The sequence below is a fragment of the Aotus nancymaae genome, unplaced genomic scaffold (genome assembly GCF_030222135.1).
Source record: "Aotus nancymaae isolate 86718 unplaced genomic scaffold, 86718_ANA_hifiasm-v0.15.2.pri h1tg000067l, whole genome shotgun sequence".
NCBI lineage: Eukaryota > Metazoa > Chordata > Mammalia > Primates > Aotidae > Aotus > Aotus nancymaae.
The window spans coordinates 25,605,473-25,628,155 of record NW_026988482.1 but is presented as its reverse complement, the minus strand read 5'-3'; the positions used below and the strand labels follow the sequence as shown (position 1 = coordinate 25,628,155).

The 22,683-nt window shown below is 37.2% G+C and overlaps 1 protein-coding gene and 1 pseudogene across 5 annotated transcripts in view; one reads left to right on the top strand and one right to left on the bottom strand.

Moving 5' to 3' along the window:
- The window catches only part of DOCK3 (dedicator of cytokinesis 3), a 610,183-nt gene that overhangs the window by 477,376 nt on the left and 110,124 nt on the right, over positions 1-22,683 (bottom strand). For all 5 annotated transcript variants that reach the window (XM_064367135.1, XM_064367139.1, XM_064367136.1 and 2 more), the window contains exon 2: positions 12,068-12,151. In XM_064367135.1, the coding sequence (XP_064223205.1) occupies positions 12,068-12,151 (84 nt within the window). The remainder of the gene's footprint in view (positions 1-12,067; positions 12,152-22,683) is intronic.
- On the top strand, positions 3,006-5,456 carry LOC105722849 (zinc finger protein 652-like; annotated as a pseudogene).

Sequence of the window (22,683 nt, the reverse complement as noted above, 5' to 3'; positions counted from 1 at the left end):
TTAAGAACTTGCTTTATGTATCTGGGTGCTCCTGTGTTGGGGGCGTATATATTTAGGATAGTTAGCTCTTCCTGTTGGATTGATCCTTTTACCATTATGTAGTGTCCTTCTTTGTCTCTTTTGATCTTTGTCGAAGTCCATTTTATCTGAGACTAGGATTGCAATCCCTGCTTTTTTTTGTTCTCCATTTGCTTGGTAAATCTTCTTCCATTCCTTTATTTTGAGTCTATGTGTGTCTTTGTATGTGAGAGGGCTTTCCTTAATACAGAACACCAATGGGTTCTGACTTTTTATACAGTTTGCCAGTCTGTGTCTTTTGATTGGGGCATTTAGGCCACTTACATTCCATGTTAATATTGTTATGTGTGAATTTGATCCTGCCATTTTGTTACTGGCTGGTTTTCTTTCCCATTAGTTGACTCATTTTCTTCATTGCATTTTTGGTCTTTGCCAACTGGTTTGGTTTTGCAGTGTCTGGCACTTGTTCCTTTCCATGCTTAGTGTTTCTTTCAGGAGTTCTTGTAGGGCAGGTCTGGCGGTGACGAAATCTCTCAGTAATTGCTTGTCCGTAAAGGATTTTATTTCTCCTTCACTTATGAAGCTTAGTTTGGCTGGATATGAGATTCTAGGTTGAAAGTTCTTTTCTTTAAGGATGTTAAATATTGGCCCCCTCTCTCTTCGGGCTTGTAGGGTTTCTGCCGAGATATCTACTGTGAGTCTGACTGGCTTCCCTCTGTGGGTCACCTGACCTTTCTCTCTGGCTGCCCTTAGCATTTTTTCCCTCATTTTGACCCTGGTGAATCTGACAATTATGTGCCTTGGGGTTGGTCTTCTTGAGGAATATCTTTGTGGAGTTCTCTGTATTTCTTGGATTTGAATGTTGGACTGCCTTGCTAGGCTTGGGAAGTTCTCCTGGATAATATCCTGGAGTGTGTTTTCCAGCTTGGATTCATTCTTCTCATCATATTCAGGTACACTGATCAAGCATAGATCAGGTCTTTTCACATAATCCCATATTTCTTGGAGGCTTTGTTCATTTCTTTTCACTCCTTTTTTGCTTGTCTTGCCTTCTCTTTTTATTTCATTGAGTTGATCTTCAATCTCTGATATCCTTTCTTCTGCTTGATCGATTCGGCTATTAAAACTTGTGTTTGCTTCAAGTAGTTCTCCTGCTGTGTTTTTCAACTCCATCAAGTTATTCATGTTCTTCTCTAAGCTGGTTATTCTAGTTAGTATTTCGTCTAACCTTTTTTCAAGGTTTTTGGTTTCTTTGCATTGAGTTAGAACGTGTTCCTTTAGCTCAGAAAAGTTTGTTACTATCCCCCTTCTGAAGCCTGTTTCTGTCCATTCGTCGCACTCTTTTTTGGTCATGTTGTAGTCCCGTGTTGTTGAGGAGTTGTGATCCCTTGAAGGTGAAGAGGTGTTCTGGTCTTTGATGGTTTCAACTTTTTTGCACTGTTTTTTCCCATCTTTGTGGATTTACCTGGCTGTGATGTCAGGGAGCTGCTTGATGAGGTCGCTTGACTGCCTGTGGAGGCGCTTGTGTTACAATTTTTTGTATTCTTTTTCCGATATTCTGAATGCTGTGCTCCATAATTTTCATAAATTTCTCTTCCTATCTGTAATTTGTCTTTAGATTTGAAAATATAATTAATGGTGACATTAAATATTGAAAAATAAAAATAAAAATGGCCAAATAATCTGAACAAACATTTCTCAAAAAAGGACATATAAATGGCCAATAAATATATGAAAAATGCTCAATATAATTAATCATCACAGAAATGCAAATAAAACCAACAATGAGGTATCATCTCACCCCAATTACAATGACTAACACCAAAAAGACAAAAATAACAAATGCTGGCAAGGATGCAGAAAAAACAGAACCCTTATACACTGTGGTGAAGATGTAAACTAGTACACCACTATGGAGAACAGTATGGAGGCTCCTCAAAAATATTACAAATAGCTCTTCCAGAACACAGATGCACCGGAGCCTCTGCAGCACTGTCATTTAGCTGGAAGGGTGCTGCACCTTGGGTCTCATCTGTTGTCTGGGACAACAGAGAGGACAAGATGACCAACCAGACACAGCTGAACCACCAGTCAGAGCCTTGGGGACACAAGAGCCTTGGGGCTGCAGTCAGAGCCTTGGGGACACAAAGCAAGGCAGCCCCACCCCTTTTAATGCCCCGCCCGTGCATCAAAACTGCCAGAGGAGTGAAACTAGGCATAGAGAACAGCAGACTCTTCCAATTCCTGAGTGACTACCACATAACACACAGAGAGCTCACACAGACCTGCACCTAACAGCAACCCATCTCCATGCTCACAGCACCACCAGCACAACTACTTGCACAGTCACCAACAGAAGTCCCCAACCTCCCCCCAGCCATACTGCCTCCTCTACTGTGGTGAATGCCTGCACAGAGGCAGGAACCTTGGCATTCACTAGCACTCTGCTGCAGCAGTGTGCACTCCACCATGCTGTTACTGCCACTGCTGCCAGCACAGGAAAAAAACATAGATCCTGCTGCCACCATACTACAAAATGCACTCCAACTGGAATGCAGTGACCTGTGGTCCAGGAGCACCTCAGGCCCCAACCCCACCAGCACAGTGGATTTCTAACCTCGAGGAGTCAGAGAGCAAAGTCAGGGCCCAACACAAGTCACACAGAGTTACAGCATGTAGCCCCCTAAAATCTGCAAACTAAGCCAGTCAGCTGAATTCACCTCATACTGCAATCAAACCCTCAAGGTCATCAAATAAAAGTTAAAAAAAAAAAAATCCAAAGGTCAGTAGCCTCCAAGACTTAAGAAATATCACCCCACAAAGATAAAAAAGAATCAGTGCAATAACTCTGACAACTCAAAAAGTCAAGAGTGCCTTCTTTCATGTAAACAACTGCACCACCTCTCCAGAAAGGTTTCCCAGTGGAGCTGAGATGGCTGAAATGACAGAAATAATTCAGAACATGGATAGGGAGGAATATCATTGAGATGACAGAATATGTTGAAACCCACCCCAAGAAAGCTAAGTATCACAATAAAATGATACGAGAGCTCAAAGTCAAAATAACCGGTATAGAAAAGAATGTGACTGACCTGACAGAGCTGCAAAACACACTACAAGAATTTGATAATGCAATCACAAGTATCAGCAGCAAAAGAGACCAAGGTGAGGAAAGAATCTAAGAGCTTGAGGACTGGTTTGAAATCCAACAGACAGAAAACAACAGAGAAAAAGAATGAAAAGGAACAAACAAAATCTCCAAGAAATATGGGCTTATGTAAAGACAAAATCCAGAGGCCAAGGCAGGTGAATCACGAGGTCAAGAGATTGAGATAAAGGAACAAAAATAAAACTAAACCCAAACCCAGCAGAAGAAAAGAAATAAAAAAATTAGAGCAGAACTAAATGAAATTGAAACAAACAAAAAGAAACAATAAAAAGATAAATGAAACAAAAACCTAGTTATTTGAAAAGATAAACAAAGGGGGCTACCAACAAAGGAAGGGGCCAGGTGTAGGCACACGCCCTTGCAGCCACTCATCCTCACTCACAGCCACTCACCTCCCTCCCTGACCCCTTTGGCACACACATCCACATACCCACAGCCCCTCCCCTGCCTCCTTCCCTGCACGCTGCCAACCCTGCTGCCCCCCTTGTCCTCAGGCATTCAGAAGTAAGTCCAGAGACATGGGAGCAGTGGCCACATAGCACTGTGGCCGGCAGCCGAGGCTTGGTCTGAGGAGTGGCCCTGAGGTCAGACGTTAGGCAGGAGCAAAGGGCCGGCCTGGCCAGAGGTTGTGACTCTGGCTGCAGTCTCCCCCACCACCCGCAGGGATGGATTGCCAAGACATTGATCTAGGTGGTGGAGGTGGCCAGCCCAGATAAGATGCTCCAAGTCCCTTGTAGTTCTCTTCAGAAGAAAAATCACTAGTGCTCTGCTCTTGCCATAATACCAAACATTTTTGACGTATGCTTTGGTGCTGCAACAGTGGAATAATTCAGTTTCCAGGAATATCTTTTTTTCATTTGAGTGATTCTTTGGGATGGAAAAAGATTTGCGTCTTAATAACTAACTTGTTTTAAAGTTATTTTCTTTACAGTCTGAACTGCTTAATAGCCACTTCTCGTCAGGAGCTGGTTGAAAACTGTGTTGTGCATGTAGCAGGAATGGCACAAGAAGACAGCCATCATGGGCAAGTGCTATCCAGCCTTTATCATGGTGCCAACAAGGAACTTGACCTGTCCACCAAAGTGTAACAAAGGGAATCACGGCATCCTTATTCTGTGTTAGCGGACACCAAGATGAGCAAACCACATCTCCACGAAATGGAAGAACAGTCATATTTCAGGGAGGCAAGAGCAGAGTCTGACATGCATGCTATCTAGGAAGACCGGGTGGATTCTGATGACACAGAAGAGCAGGAAGAAGAGAAAGAAGTCTCTTACAAAAAGGAGCTGAGCATAGTGGAGGTAAACCTTAATAATCAAACATTAAATGTATCTAAAGGGGAAAAGGGTAACCTCTTCTCAGTCCAAAGAGACTCCTGTTCTTAAACAGTGAGGAGGAAGAAAGGGAAGAAGAGGTCACAGATAACAGCAGTTACTATGAAGAAAATGAAGAGAAGAAAAAGGAGAAGATAGTAGAGAAAGTCAGCGTTACACAAAGGAGAAAGAGGAGAGCTGCCTCTGTTGCCACAGCTATTACTTCCCCCACTCTCAGAACTACAAGAGGTTGCAAGAAGAGTGTAAAGCCACCTAAGCATAAGAAGTGGGCCACAAAGGAGCCTGAAGCACCAGTCCAGAAAGCTAAGTGTGACCTGTGAGAAGTGCCCCAGGGTATTTAACACCCACTGGTGCCTGGAGAAGCACATGAGCGTTACTCATGGGCACATGAAGATTTGTGATAAGAAGTTAGTCCTGGAGTGAGCTGTACCTTCAGCAAACAGACTGTGAAAAAAACATTCAGTGTGTTTCCTGTAATAAATCATTCAAGAAACTGGACCCTTCATGAACATATCAAGATCATCCATGGATATGCATAAAAGAAATTTTCCTGTGAAATTTGTGAGAAAAAATTATACGCCATAGTTTATGTGCAGAAACACATGGTTGCACACATGAAAGACATGCTATTTACATGTGAAACCTGTGGAAAATCATTCAAATACAGTATGTCAATCACAGTGCACTCCCTGCAACATTCTGGAGAGAAGTCCTTCAGATGAGAGAACTGTGACAAAAGGTTTCAGTACAATTACCAGCTACACTCCCACATGAGCATCTACAGTGGGCACAAGCAGTTCATGTGCCAGTGGTGTGGCAAGGATTTCAACACGAAGCAATATTTTGATGAACACATGAAAACAAACACTGGAGAGAAACCCTTTATCTGTGAAATATGTGGCAAAAGATTTCATAAATCACAAAGGTCAAAGTAAGGACAACTTTAAGCCATAAAGGCCAGAGTGAGGACAACTTTCTGCAGCAGCTGGCAGAAAAGAACAGTTCAGCACAGCATCACTAACATCTATCTCCTTAAGTGTGTTCGCCAGGAGATACATTTCCATGTGTGAGTGTGCACAGAGGGAGTCGGTGGGTGTTTCTTTAGTTCTCCGACTCTCCTCAGCCTCCACCAAGAGTTCTGTCATTGTCATTGAAACAACAGATCCAAGGAAATGAACAAGAAGATGATCTTGAGCTCACAGAGGGACTGTCATCCAAACCAGGGGAACCACCAAACTAAAGCCCAATTTGCTTACATTTTCTGGTGACTTTTATAAGTTTCAAATACTCAAAATTCTGGAATTTTGTAATTTCACATTAGCTGATTAAAGAAAAAAAGAAAAGATGAATAACACTGATAAACCATTGGCAAGATTAACCAAGAAGAGAGAAAATCCAAATAAGCTCAATTAGAAACAAAACAAGAGATATTACAACCAATACCACAGAAATACAAAAGATCATTCAAGGCTACTATGACACAAACTAGAAAACCTAGAGGAGATGGACAAATTTCTGGAAATATACAACTCTCTTAGGTTAAACCAGGAACATACAGAAACTCTAAACAGACAAATAAGCAGTGAGATTAAAATGTTAATTTAAAAAAATGCCAACAAAAAAAGTCTAGGACCAGAAGGATTCACTGCTGATTTCTATCAGAAGAATTGGTAAACATCCTATTGACACTATTCCAAAAGATAGAGAAAGAAGAACTCCCTAAATCATTCTATGAAGCTAGTATCACCTTAATACCGAAACCAGGAAAGGACATAACAAAAAAAAAGAAAGAAAGAAAATTACACACTAATATCCCTGATGAACAATGAACATAGATGTAAAAATTCTCAACAAAACACTAGCTAACTGAATCCAACAGCATAGCAAAAAGATAATCCGCCATGATCAAGCGGGTTTCATACCAGGAACACACGGATGGTTTAACGTAGCCAAGTCAATAAATGTGATATACCACATAAACAGAATTAAAAACAAAAATCGGCCGGGCGCGGTGGCTCAAGCCTGTAATCCCAGCACTTTGGGAGGCCGAGGCGGGTGGATCACGAGGTCAAGAGATCGAGACCATCCCGGTCAACATGGTGAAACCCCGTCTCTACTAAAAATACAAAAAATTAGCTGGGCACGGTGGCGCGTGCCTGTAATCCCAGCTACTCAGGAGGCTGAGGCAGGAGAATTGCCTGAACCCAGGAGGCGGAGGTTGCGGTGAGCCGAGATCGCGCCATTGCACTCCAGCCTGGATAACAAGAGTGAAACTCCGTCTCAAAAAAAAAAAAATCACATATCATCTCAATAGGTGCAGAAAAAGCATTTGACAAAATCCAGCATCCTTTATGATTAAAACCCTCAGCAAAATTGGCATAGAAGGGACAGACCTTAATAAAAGCCTATTTATGACAAACCTACAGCCACCATTGTATTAAATGAGGAAAAGATGAAAGCATTCCACCTGAGAACTGGAACGAGACAAGGATGCCCACTTTTACCACTTCTCTTCAACATAGTACTGGAAGTCCTAGCCAGAGCAATCAGACAAGAAAAAGAAATAAAGGGCATCCAAATTGGTAAAGAGTTTTAAATCAAACAATCACTGTTCACAAATGACATAATCCTATACCTAAAAAACCCTAAAGACCTATCCAAAAAGCTCCTAGAACTGAAAAATGAATTCAGAAAAGTTTCAAAATACATTTTTTTTTTTAGATGGAGTTTTGCCCTTGTCGCCCAGGCTAGAGTGCAATGGCACAATCTCAGCTCACTGCAACCTCTGCCTCCCAGGTTCAAGCAATTCTCCTGACTCAGCCTCCCAAGTAGCTGGGATTACAGGCATGTGCCACCATGCTTTGCTAATTTTTGTATTTTTAGAAGAGACAGGGTTTCACCATGTTGAAACCCTAGTGGTTTGGCCAGGCTGGTCTCAAACTCCTGACCTCAGGTGATCTGCCAACCTTCGCTTCCCAAAGTACTGGCATTATAGGCGTGAGCCACTGTGCCTGGCCACAGGATACAAAACTGATGTATACAAATTAGTAGCACCGGTATACACCAACAGCCACCAGGCTAAGAATCAAATCAAGAAGTCAACCCCTTTTACAATAGCTGCAAATAAAATAAAATACTTGGGAATATACCTAACCAAGGAGGTGGAAAAATCTCTACAAGGAAAACTATAAAACACTGCTGAAAGAAAACATAGATGACATAAACAAATGAAAACACATCCCCATACTCATGAATGGGTATTGTGAAAATGACCATACTGCCAAAAGCAATCTACAAATTCAATGCAATTCCCATCAAAATACCACCATCATTCTTCACAGAACTAGAAAAAAATAAACCTACAATTCATATGGAATCAAAAAAGAGACCACATAGCCAAAGCAAAACTAAGCAAAAAGAACAAATCTGGAGGCATCACATTACCTGACTTCAAACTACACTATAAGGCTATAGTTATAGTTACCAAAACAGCATGGTACTGGTATAAAAACAGGCACACAGACAAATGGAACAGAATAGAGAACCCAGAAATAAAGTCAAATACTTACATCCAAATAATGTTTGACAAAGCAAACAAAAACAAAGTAGGGAAAGGATACACCCTATTCAACAAATGGTGCTGGGATAAAGGGGAAAAAAATCATGGCATTCGCAGCAACCAGGATGGAATTAGAGACCATTATTCTAAGTGAAGTAACTCAGGAAGGAAAAACCATTGTTATGTTCTCACTTATAAGTGGGAGCTAAGCTATGAGGATGCAAAGGCGTAAGAACGATACAATGGACTTGGGGACTCAGCGGTGGGGGGAAGGGTCGGAGGTGGGTGAGGGATAAAAGGTTACACATTGGGTACAGTGTACACTGCTCAGGTGATGGGTGCACCAAAATTTCAGAAATCACCACTAAAGAACTTATGTGACTAAACACCACGTGTTCCCAAAAAAACCAATTGAAATTTTAAAAAATTAAGTTTAAAAAGAATTTTTTTAAGAAAAGCCACACAAAAAGAAACTAAAATAATAACAGGTGCTGGTGAGACTGTTGAGAAAAAAAATGCTTAAACACTGTTGGCAGGAGTATAAATTAGCTCAACCATTATGAAAAACAGTGTGGGAATTCCTCAAAGACCTAAAAACGGAACTGACATATGACCCAGCAATCCCAATATTGCATATATACCCAAAGGAATATAAATCATTCTATCACAAAGACATATGCACATGTACTTTCACTGCAGCACTATTCACAATAGCAAAAACATGGAATCAATCTAAACACCCATCAATGGTAGACTACAGAAAATGTGGAACATATATACTATGGAACACCATGCCACCATAAAAAAGAACAAGAGGGCCGGGCGCGGTGGCTCACGCCTGTAATCCCAGCACTTTGGGAGGCCGAGACGGGTGGATCACGAGGTCAAGAGATCGAGACCATCCTGGTCAACATGGTGAAACCCCGTCTCTACTAAAAATACAAAAAATTAGCTGGGCACGGTGGCGCGTGCCTGTATTCCCAGCTACTCAGGAGGCTGAGGCAGGAGAATTGCCTGAACCCAGGAGGCAGAGGTTGCAGTGAGCCGAGATTGTGCCATTGCACTCCAGCCTGGGTAACAAGAGCGAAACTCCGTCTCAAAAAAAAAAAGAACAAGATCCTGTCCTTTGCAGGAACATGGATGGAGCTGGAGGCTATTATCCCTAGCAAACTAACACAGGAACAGAAAACCAAATACCACATGTTCTCACTTACAAGTGGGAGCTAAAAGATGAGAACAACATGGACACATAGAGGGCAAGAACAGACACTGGGGCCTACCAGAGATGGAGGGTAGGAAGGAGAGGATCAGGAGAAATAACTATGGGTACTAGGCTTAATACCTGGGTGACGAGATAATCTGTACAGCAAACCCCCCTGACACGAGTTTACCAGTATAACAAATGTGTACATGTACCCCTGAACCTAAAACAAAAATTAAATAAATATTTCAAAATTTAAAAAAATACTACAAATAGAACTACTATATGGCTGAGTGTGCTACCTCATGCCTCTAATTTCAGCACTTTGGAAGGCTGAGGTGGGCAGATCACTCGAGCCCAGGAGCTCAAGATCAGCCTGCCTGAACAATGTGGTGAAACCCCAACTCTGAAAGAACATACAAAAATTAGCCAGGCCTGGTGACATGGTGCACCTGTAGTCCTAGCTACTCAGGAGGCTGAGGTGGGAAGAGCATCTGAGCCTAAGGAGGTCAAGGCTACAGTGAGCCATGATGGTACTACTGCACTCCAGCCTGCTGACAGAATGAGACCTTGTCTCCAAAAGAAAAGAACTACTATATGATCTAGCAATCCCACCCCAGTGAGATGTTTTTTTTTAATTTTTTACTTTTTGGTCTCAAGATCTCTTTGTAGAACCACTGGGATTTTATAGTGGAACTGAAGTCATTATATTGAGGAGACATCAGCATTCCTATGTTTACAGCAGGACTATTTTCAACAGCCAAAATATGGAATCAACCTAAGTGTCCAATAACGGATGAAGAAAATATGTTTTATCTACACGATGGAGTACTATTCTGTCATAAAAATACCGAAATCCTGTCATTTGTGATAACGTGAATGGAACTAGAGGACATCATGTTAAGTGAAATAAGCCAAAAAGAGAAGTTAAACACCTCATATTCTTACTTATGTGTGTAAGTTAACAAAAAATAAATAAATAAATAAAACTGAATGAAGGATACTGGGAGGGAAGGGGTAAGGGAGGATTTCAAGAGATTTGTCAAAGAATACAAAATTACAACTAGATAAAAAGAATCGGATCTAATGTTCTATCCCAGGTAAGATAACTATAACTAATAATAACATATAGTTTCAAAAAGCTAGAAGGAAAATATTAAACTTTCTCAACCAAAAGAAAAGAAAATGTTTGGGATAATGTATATTCTAGTTGCCCTGATCTGATCACTATATATTATATGTATCAAAACATCACTATGTACCCATAAATACAATTATTATTTGTTGATTAAAAAATAAAATTGTTAAAAAGAGACTGGCACCTCCCCTCACTCTTGCTTTCTCTCTTGCCATGTAATCTCTGCACATATATACTTCTCTTCAGCTTCTGCCATGAGTGGAAGTTTCCTGAAGCCCTCACCAGAAGCAGAAGTTGGTATCATGCTTCTTGTACAACCAACAGAATCATGAGGCAAATAAACCCCTTTTCTTTATAAATTAAACAGCCTCAGGTACTCCTTTATAGCAACACATAAACAGAATAAGACAGCAGGTATTCTTGTCTTGCTTTAAAATTTCAGTGAAAACTCTCTCAATATTTTATGACTGAATATGATGTTTGCTGCAGGCATTTTAGTAGCTATCCTTTATTAGATAAAGAAAATTACCTTCTATTCTTAGTTTCCTTAGAGTTTTTATCATAAAAGGGTGCTGATTTATACTTATGTTTTAAGAAAATTTAAAATGAGTGTAGCTCCCTTTCCAGAAAAGCACACTCTTAAATATATGTGATTCCTGAGTCATGGTAGGTTACATGTCCTCCCATACCCCTCTTAACAGTAACCCAACTAGATTAAAGCTCCACTCCCATATACGTTGGCTCTATACCCACACTGCAACTGTTCTACTTCATTATATCATCTGAGATGGCTTGTAATCATGCTGAACTGCTAGTCTAGGCTGTCCAAGTTATTTCCCATGGCATCAATTTTGCTTTTGTTAATACTCTGATTTTGTGTAATTTCTCCCTAAATTTAGTTTTCCCATAAATCTTGATTTAAAGTACAGATTTTGAAGAACATGATCCATCTCAAGAATGTGTAAATGTTACAGCAAAAATACCCGTATATGCCACAGAATAGGATAGTAGTCAAGCCAAACTACATTTAAACATATTTAAGGCTTTGTTTTAATTATGACTAAAGATGCCCAGGCAATCAGATGGAAACATACAAATGAATGGACTGTAACGTAGTTCCATTCAAAGACAGCTAAGCATGGGTAGATTATCTATTTGTAAAAATAAATAGTAGGGCACAAAATATAGATACAATGAATAAGATCTAGTATTTGATAGCACAATAGGATGACTACAGTCAGCAATAATTTGTTGCACATTTTTGAATAATTGAGGGAGTACAATTAGAATCTTTGCAATATAAAAAATGATAAATGCTTGGGGTGATAGATACTACATTTACCATGATATGATTGATGCATATTGTATGCCTGTACCAAAGTATCTCGTGTACCCCATAAATATATGTTTAAAAACATGTTCTGACAGCCAAAAATTACTTATCTAACTGTTGTTATTACATTAGAGTCAAAAAAGCTCATACCATTATGCTGAACATAGGTCAGGAAGAATTTTATATAACACTATTTCATCATGTGACTAATTATGGCTCCAGAATTATTGCTTATAATCATATTAGCACAAAAAAATGTACATAATACTGCCAAAAAATGATCACAATTTATATGCTTTGTAAGTCCATACTCACCTTCACATTTTTCAAGAATCTGGACTGTTTCTCCTATTTCTAACACCAACCCTTGAGGGACAGATCCTCGAAAGCTGCATATCACTACAAAAGCAAGGATAAACACACCAATTAGCATTTTTAAACATTAAGACAGGGTCAGAGTCACTCAATTAAGCACTACATTTTCTTAAATGTATTTTCTTATTTACTAATTCCTCTTTCTAAAGTGTAAGCTCCTTTCCACTTAATCTACATTTTGAAAAATAGTATTAGCCATTTTGGACAATAAAATACATTGTGGCAAAATTACTATCCATGCGTGGTGGGTGCATGTGTGCTTGTATAAAAACATTTCTATTAACAGAGTCTCTCTGTCCCTCTTGATATTCTGTGTTCAAGTGTCCTTTTAGAGCAAGTTTGTATCAATTACTGAAGAAAATATTAACATTAGGAGCTTCTTATCTACCACAAGCAAACAGATACTTTTTAAAAGAATCATCAAATAAATTTGATTATGCTTTGAAAAGCAGAATTCTCATATAAAAATGAACAGAAATTAATGAAATAGAAAGCAAATGTATAAAAGAAAAAAATCTAGAGATAACAATCAGAATCCCATAACTTTTTGAAGGAAACTGAAAAACTGATTCCAAAATTCATATAAGAATACAAAGAATAAAGAAAAGTCCATCTTACCTCAAAATAATAAAAGCATATATGACAAGCCCACGATCAAATCATACTGAATGGGGAAAGTTGAAAGCATTCCCCCAATAAATGGAACAAGACAATGATGCTCACTTTCACCACTTCTCTTCAACACAATACTGGAAGTCCCAACCAGAACAATCAGGCAAGAGAAAGAAATAAAGGGCATCCAGATTGGAAAAGAGGAAGACAAACTGTCACTATTCACTGATTATTATAATCATATACATAGAAAACCCTAAAGATTCATAAAAAGATTTCTAGATCTAATAAACAAATTCAGTAAAGTAAGGTCTCAGGTGCAAAATCAGTGTACACAAATCAGTAGCACTGCTATACACCAAAAACCAAGCTGAGAATCAAATCAAGAACTCAATCCCTTTTACAACAGCTGAAAAAAATAAAAACAAAAGAACTTAGGAATATACTTAACCAAGGAAATGAAAGATCTTTATAAGAAAAACTACAAGGCAGCGCTGAAAAAAGTCACAGATTACACAAACAAATGAAAACACTTGCCATGTTCACAGATAAGAATCAATATTGTAAAAATGACTGTACTGCCAAAAGCAATCTACAGATTCAATGCAATTCCCATCAAAATATCATCAACATTTTTCCCAGAACAAGAAAAACCAATCCTAAAATTCATATGGAACCAAAAGAGAGCCTGGACAGCCAAAGCAATATTAAGTATCACATTATGGGACTTTGAATTATACTACAAGCCTGTAGTTACCAAAACAGCACGATACTGGAATAAAAATAAGCAGTTAGACCAAACCCAGAAATGAAGCCAACTGGTGTTCAACAAGACATACAAAAACATAAGCTGGGGAGAAACACTGATATGGTTTGGCTCCATGTCCCCACTCAAATCTCATCCTGAATTGTATTTCCATAATATCCACATGTTGTAGGAGGGACCTGGTGGGAGATAACTGAATCGTGGGGGCAGTTTCCCCATATTGTTGTCATGGTAGTGAATAAATCTCACGGATCTGATGGCTTGATAAGGGGAAACCCATTTCGCTTGGCTCTCATTCTCTCTTCTCTTGTCCGCAGCCATGTGAGAAGTGCCTTTCACCTTCCACCATGATTGTGAGGCCTCCCCAGCCACGTGGAACTGTAAGTCCAATAAACCTCATTCTTTTGTAAATTGCCCAATCTTGGGTGTGTCTTTATCAGCAGCGTGAAAATGGACTAATATAACACCTTATTCAATAAATGGTGCTGGAAAAACTGGCAAGCCACATGTAGAAGAATGAAACTGGCTCCCCATCTCTCACTATACAAAAATCAACTCAAGACGGATAAAACACTTAAATCCAAGACTTGAAACCATAAAAATTCTTCAAGATAACATCGAAAAAAGCTCTTCTGGACACTGGCTTAGGCAAAGAATTCCTGAGTAAGACCCAAAAGCAAATGTAAAAAAAACAAAAAAAAATAAATGGAACCTAAACTAAAAAGCTTTTGCACAGCAAAAGAAATAATCAACAGAGTAAACAGATAACCTACAGAGAAAATATCTGCAAACTATGCATCTGACAAAAAACTAGTATCCAGAATTTACAAGGAACTCAAATCAACAAGCAAAAAAAAAAAAAAAAATCAAATCAAAAAGTGGGCAAAGCACATTAATAGGCAGTTCTCAAAAGAAGATATACAAACAGCCAACACACACATGAAAAAAATGCTCAACATCATTAATCATCTGGGAAATGCAAATTAAAACCACAATAAGATATCACCTTACTCATGCAAGAATGGTCATAATTTAAAAATCAAAAAACAAGATGTTGGTGTGGATGTAGTGAAAAGGGAACACTTTTACACTGCTGGTGGGAGTGTAAATTAGTACAACTACAGAAAACAGTATAGAGATTCCTTAAAGAATTAAAAGTAGATCTACCATTTGATCCAGCAATCCCATTACTCGATATCCACTCAAAGGAAATGAAGTCATTATATGAAAAAAACACATGTACATGCATGTTTTTAGCAGCACGATTCACAATTGCAAAGACATAGAACCAACCTAAATGCCCACTGACCAACAAGTGGATAAAGAAAATGGGATATATATACCATGGAATACTACTCAGCTATAAAAAGGAACAAAATAATGTCTTTTGTAGCAACTTGGATGGAGCTGAAGGCCATTATTCTAAGTGAAGAAACTCAAGAATGGGAAACCAAATACCATATGTTCTCATTTGTAAGTGGGAGCTATGAGGACACAAAGACATACAGAGTAATATAACAGACTGCAGACTTGGTGGAGGGAGGTTGGAAGGGATTGAAAAATAAAAGACTAGATATTGGATACAGCGTATACTGCTCAGGTGACAGGTGTTCTAAATAAAATCTCTCATTTCATCACTAAAGAACTCATCCACGTAACTAAAACCTACCTGTACTCTCAAAACTATTGAAAAAAATAAAAAGAAAAGCCCTGTCAGTCTTGAAGAACTTACACTACCGTAAATCAAGCCTTATAATCTAAAAACTGGTTCTTTGAAAACACTAACACTGATAGACATCTAGAAAAACTAGGAAAAAAGAAAAACAAATTATCAATATGAGCAATTAAAACATTAAATCATCATAAAAGGATATTACACAAAAAAACTTTACCAACTAATTTGAAATTTTACATGAGTAGATGAATTTATAGAAAGACAAAAATCTACAAACACTGGCAGAGAAGTTAAAAATTCAAATAGTCCTATATCTATTAAAGAAAAGTGTAATTAAAAGCTTCCCACAAATGAAATACCAAGTCCTGATGACTTTATCAGTCAATCTGTTCAAACATAAAAAAAAAAAACACCAATCATAAATAATCTCTTCCAAAGAGGGAATTCATTTTGAACTCAGCATGATAGCGAAGCCAGAGAAGGACATGAGAAGAAAGGAAAATTACAAGCTAATCTTTCTCATTAATATAAATAAAAATATTTTTTAAAAAATACAAAGCAAATAAAATCTATGCATAAAAAGGATGATGCATCATGACCAATTGCGGATTATTCCAGGAATGCAAGATTAGTTTAATATTAGAAAATCAATGAAGGAAAAAAAATCATACAATCATCTCTATAGAGGAAAAAGCTATTAAAATTCAAAATCCACTCATGACAAAAATTCTTAACAAAGTAAGACTAGAAGGGAACTTCCTTAATCTGATAAAGGGCATCTATAATGTGTCTATAGAAAACATCATACACACTGGTGATATACGAAACATTTTATCACTAAGGCTAGGAACAAGAAGAGGATGTCCACTGTTACCATTTCTATTCAACACTGTATGCAGGACCAGCGAATACAAATAAGGCAATTAAAGGTATAATAATTGGAAATAAGGAAATAAAACTGTCTTTATCAGGTCTGACTGTGTATGTTAAAAAAATCCAAAAGAATATAGACATAAACTATTAACAACAAACACATGATGTAGCAAGGTCACTAGATACAAGGTGAATATTTTTAAATCTATATATATCAATAAACAATTAGAAAATGAAATGTTTTGAAAATACACCATTTATAACAACATCAAAAAATGCCATGTAACTGGAAATAAGTCTAATGGGACACGTGTAAGAACTCTATACAGAAAGCTACAAAATATTAGAAACATTAAAAGCCCAATAAATAAAAGCATATATCATAATGGATTAGAAAACTCAATAGTGTAAAAATATATATTCTCCCCAAATTGATCATTAGATTCTCTGCAATCCCAATCAAAATCTTAATAAACTTTTTTGTAGAAATCAATAAACGGATTCTAAAATGTGTATAAAAATGCAAAGGATGAAGGAGGGGGACATATACTAAGAGAGATCAAGTCTTTCAGTTGAAAAGAAGACAAGCTGTAAAAAATATATATACAGCATGAATCTATCTGCACGTGTATATATGTGTATATTTATGTTTGATCATTGCTGAAGACATCAAACCTGCTATTGGTAATCTGTATAATCTGGGAATATTTGGCTATATTTGCAAGTACTTGTAGTATTATAAATCTGTAAATATTTTAAATTCTAAATGGAAAATAAATTCTGAACAAAAACTTTTCAAATTTTTTAAAACTTTTAAAAAGCAGTTATACCAAGCTCTATTACTTAATATTGTACAGACTTGGGTATTGTTAAGAAACATCAAATACTCATCAGTCTTACTCTGACTACCAAGTGAAAAAGAAATGGTCTAACCTTAGCGTTTACTACATTGAACTCTCCAAGGGGGAAGGGAAAGCATTAAGTTCCATAATCTCAAGTCATTGCAGGCAGCCACAAATTAACAATGTTATAGCTGTCTAAGGTCAAAGGTATATTCTAAGCATAGTGTATAAATAAAACTACAGTGAACTGCATGAGCCCTTAAGAATTTAACATCAGCAGTTCTTCTACTCTTTAACAAACTCTTTACCGAGGCCCTTACTATTAAATTTCAATCTCAGGAGCACTCAGCACTCCTGTCTTCTTAATCTACATCACTAATTAACAAGAACGTGTAAATTAACAATACCCTTCATTGTTTAAAATTGAGTGTTTCATGTGTATTCAGAGAACCTATGTAAACTTCCCATTTCAATAACTATCTTCCTTCTAGATTGGCTTTCAAATGATTTTTTTAAAATTAATATAGATCAGTGTCATGAAGTGATTCCCATTTTCTTCTAGTAGTTTTATAGTTTCAGGTGCTACATTTAAGGCTTTAGTCCATTGTGAGTTGATTCTTGTAAATGGTAAGCAATAGGATCCTAGTTTAATTCTTCTGCATGTGAATATCCAGTTTTCCCAGCATAATTTATAGAAGAAACTATCCTTTCCTCAATGTGCATTCTTGGCACCTTTGTCAAAAATAAGTTGGCTGTAATTGTGGACTTATTTTGGGTTCTCTATTCTGTTCCATTGGTCTATGTGTCTGTTTTTATGCTAGTACCATGCTGTTTGGGATACTTTTGCTGTATATTTTGAAGACAAGTAGTATGATGCCTCCAGCTGTGTTCTTTTTGCTCAATATTACTTTAGCTATTCAGGGTTTTTTGTGGTTCCACACTAATTTCAGGATTTTTTTTTTTTTCTATTTCTGTATATCATTTGAAATAGTATGGACATTTTAACAATATTAATTCTTCAAATCCATGAGCATGAGATCTTTCCATTTATGTGTGTCCTCTTCAGTTTTTTTCATTAATAACATTAGTTTATCATTGTAGAACTCTTTCATCTCTTTAAATTTATTCCTAGGCATTTTTTGTTTTAGCTATTGTATATGAGATTGTTTTATTTCTTTTTGAGATTGAATATTGGTAGCATATATAAATGTTACAGATTTTGTATGTTAATTTATGCATATTTTTAATTAGGTTTATATACTTATGGGGTACATGGGATGTTTTGATACAGGCATGCAATGTGAAAAAAAGCACATCATTAAGAATGGAGTATCCATCCCCTCAAGCATTTATCCTTTGAATTGCAAACCAATTACACCCTTTATTTTAAAATGTACAGTCACTGACCAAAGTCACCTTGTTGTGCTATCAAACAGTAGGTCTTGCTCGGTCTTTGTAACTATTTTTTTGTACCCATTAACCACCTCCACCTCCTCTCACCCAGCCACCCACTACCCTTCCCATTCTCTAGTAACTATCCTTTTACTTTCTGTCTCCAAGAATTCAGTTATTTTGATTTTTAGATCCCACAAATAGTGATAACATGTGATGTTTGTCTTTGTGTGCCTGGTTTAATTTCACTTAACATAATGATCTCTAGTTTCATCCATGTTGCTGCAAATAACAGAATCTCATTCTTTATGACTGAATAGTACTCTGTTGTGTATGTGTACCACATTTTCTTTATCCATTCATTTGTTCATGGATGCTTAGATTGCTTCCAAATCTTGGCTATTGTGAATAGCGCTGCAACAAACAGGGGAGTGCAGTAAACTCTCCAATATACTGATGTCCTTCCTCTCTTTGGGGTTTATATCCAGCAGTGGGATTGCAGGATCATATGGTAGCCCTAGTTTGGAGAAACCTCCAAACTGCTCTCCTTAGTGGTTGTACTAATTGACATTCCCATCAACAGACTACAAGGGTTCCCTTTTCTCTACATCCTCACCAGCATTTGTTATTGTCTGTCTTTTGGATATAAGCCATTTTAACTGGGATGAGATAATATTTCATTGTAGGTCTGATTTGCATGTCTCTGATGATCAATGATGTTGAGCACCTTTTCATATGCCTGCTTGCCATTTGTATAACTTCTTTTGAGAAATGTCTGTTCAAATTTTTTGCCAATTTTTTAATCAAATTACTAGATTTTTTTCCAATAGAGTTGTCTGAGCTCCTTATATATTCTGGTCATTAATCCTTTCACAGATGGGTAGTTTGCAAATATTTTCTCCCATTCTATGGGTTGTCTGTTCACTTTGTTGACTGTTTCCTTTGCTGTGAAGAAGCTTTTTAACTTGATGTGATCCCATCTGTCCATGTGTGCTTTTGTTGCCTGGCCTTGTGGGGTATTGCTCAAGACATTTTGCCCAGTGTGCTGGAGATTTTCCCCAGTGTTCTCTTGTAGTAGCTTCATAGTTTGAGGTCTTAATCCATTTTGATTTGATTTTTGTATATGGCAAGAGATAGGTGTGTAGCTTCATTTGTCTACATATGGATATCCAATTTCCCCACCACCATTTATTTAAGAGACAGTCTTTTCCATAGCATATGCTCTTGGCACCTTTGGTGAAAATGAGTTCACTGTAGGTGTGTTAACCTTAACCCTAACCGTAACCAGCCAGTTAAGGTTATGGTTAGGGTTAGGGTTAGACAAATCCTATTTCTGGGTTCTCTATTCTGTTCCATTGGTCTATGCATCTATTTGTAGCATAATCTGAAGTCAGGTAAGATGATTCCTCCAGTTTTGTTCTTTTTGCTTAGGAATGCTCTGGCTACTCTGGGTCTTTTGTGGATTCCATATAAATTTTAGTGGTTTTTTTTCTATTTTTGTGAAGAATGTCATCAGTATTTTGATAGCCAGTACCTTGAATCTGTAGATTTCTTTTGGTAGAATGGACATTTTAACAATATTGATTGTTCCAATCAATGAACATGAAATTATTTTTTCATTTTTTTTGTGTCACCTTTAATTTCTTTCATCAATGTTTATAGTTTGCATTATGGATATCTTTCACTTTTTTGGTTAACTCCTATTTAATTTTATGTGTAACTATTTTAACTGAGATTACTTTTTTCTTTTTCAAATTGTTCACTCTTGGCATATAGAAATGCTACTGACTTTTGTATGTTGATTTTGTATCCTGCAACTTTACTGGATTTATCAGTTCTAATTGTTTTTTGTTGGAATCTTTAGGTTTTTCCAAACATAAGATAATATCATCTGCAAACATGGATAATCTGACTTCTCCCTTTTCAGTTGGGATGCCATTATATCTTTCTCTTGTCTGATTGTTCTATCTAGGACTGTGTTGAACAACTGGTGAAAGTGGACATCCTTGTCCTGTTCCAGGAAAGGCTTTGTATGTTAATTTTGTAGCCTGCAATTTTACTGGATTCTTTTATTAGTTTTAATAGTTTTTTGACGAAGTCTATAGTTTTCAATATATAAGATCATGTCATCTACAAACAGGGACAATTTGACTTTCTCCTTCCCAATTTAGATACCCTTTATTTCTTTCTCTTGCCTAATTGCTCTGGCTAAAACTTCTTTTTTTTTTTTTGAGACAGAGTCTCGCTCTGTCGCCCAGGCTGAAGTGCAATGACATAATCTCAGCTCAATGTCACCTCTGCCTATCAGATTCAAGCGATTCTCCTGCCTCAGCCTCCCGAGCAGCTGGGATTACAGGCGCCCACCATCACACCCAGCTCATTTTTGTATTTTTAGTAGAGACAGGTTTCACCATGTCGGCCAGGCTGGTCTCGAACTCCTTGCTTCAAGTGATCCACCTGCCTCAGACTTCCAAAATGCTAGGATTACAGGTGTGAGCCACTGTGCTCAGCCAAGACTTCTAGTACTGTGTTGAACAGGAGTGGTCAAAGTGGGCATCTTCATCTTGGTCCATATTGTAAAGGAAAAGCTTTTAACTTTTCCCCATTCAGTATGATGTTAGCCATGGGTTTGTCATATACGGACTTAATTGTGCTGAAGTATGTTCCTTCTATTAATACATCTAACATGTTCAGAGTTTTTACCATGAAGGGATATTGACTATTATTGAAAGCTACTAGTAAAGACCATAGGAGAAACAATTTATAACATTAGTCTGGCAAAAGCACAGGCCAAAAAATGTTTAATGAAAAAGGATTACATTAAACTAAAAAGGTTCTGAACAGTAAAGAAAACAACAAAAATCTACAGAATGGGAGAAAATATTTGCAAACTATGCATCAGACAATGGATGTTAATATCCAGAATATAAGGAACTAAACTCAATAGCAAAAAACAAACAAACAAACAAATAATCCAATTAAAAATGCACTAAATATTTCCCAAAAGAAGAGATTTCCCAAAAGCACAGGCCAAAAAATGTTTAATGAAAAAGGATTACATTAAACTAAAAAAGTTCTGAACAGTAAAGAAAACAACAAAAATCTACAGAATGGGAGAAAATATCTGCAAACTATGCATCAGACAAGGGATGTTAATATCCAGAATATAAGGAACTCAATAGCAAAAAACAAAAACAAACAAATAATCCAATTAAAAATGCACTAAATATTTCCCAAAAGAAGACATACATATGATGAACAGGTATATGAAGAAATGCTCAACATCATTAATCATCAGAGAAATGTAAATCAAAACCACAATGAGTTATCAACTCATCCCAGTTAGGATGGTAATTATCAAAAAGACAAAAAAAAATGCTGATGAGACTGTGAAGAGAAAGGAAATTCTCATACACTGCTGGTGGAAATGTAAATTAGTACAGCCATTCAGGACAACGGTATGGTGGTTCTTCCAAAACTTAAAAAATATAACTACCATATAATTCTACAATCCCACTACCGTGTATATATCCAAAGGAAATTAAACCAGTATATCAGAGATATCTGCACTCCCATGTTTATTGTAGCACTATTCACAATAGCCAAGATATGGAATCAACCTAAGTGTCCATCAATGGATGAACGAATTTTTTAATGTGATATACATACACAATAGAATACCATTCAGCCATAAAAAGAGAATGGAATCCTGTCACTTGCAACAAGATAGATGAACCTAGAAGACATTAAGTGAAATAAGCCAAGCACAAAAGGATAAATACTGTATTATTCCACTCATGTGGAGTTTTAAAAAGTTGATCCCACAGACGTAGAGAGTAGAACAGTGGTTACCAGCAGTGGGAATGGGGGCCAGGGGGTGCAGTTAAGGGATGGAGAATGGTTAGAGGTTTGTCCAAACAAAGTTGCAGTTAGATAGGGGGAATACATTCCGGTGTTCTATTTCATAGTAAGATGACTACACTTAACAATGATGTATTGTATATTTCAAAATAGCTAGAAGAGAGGATTTTGAATGTTCTCACCAGGAAGAAATGACAAGTGCTTGAGGTGATGGAAAACCTAACTGCCCTGATTCGATCATTGCACAATGTGTACATGTATCAAAACATCACACTGTACCCCATAAATATGCATATTATGTGTCAATTAAAAATAAAACTTTAAAAATAAATTCAATTTTTTAAATTAATATAAAAAGAGGAAGAAAGAAAAATAAATTATACCTCCTAGAAAAGCAGGAAGCCTGAAAGAGAGGAGAGCTTTCTCCCTATAATCATGGATCCATTTTCAGGCCTATACTTTATTTGTAGGCATATCATTAAGACTAAACCTATTAGTTAATAGATTGTTTGGCTCCATTCCCCACTGTGTCTGT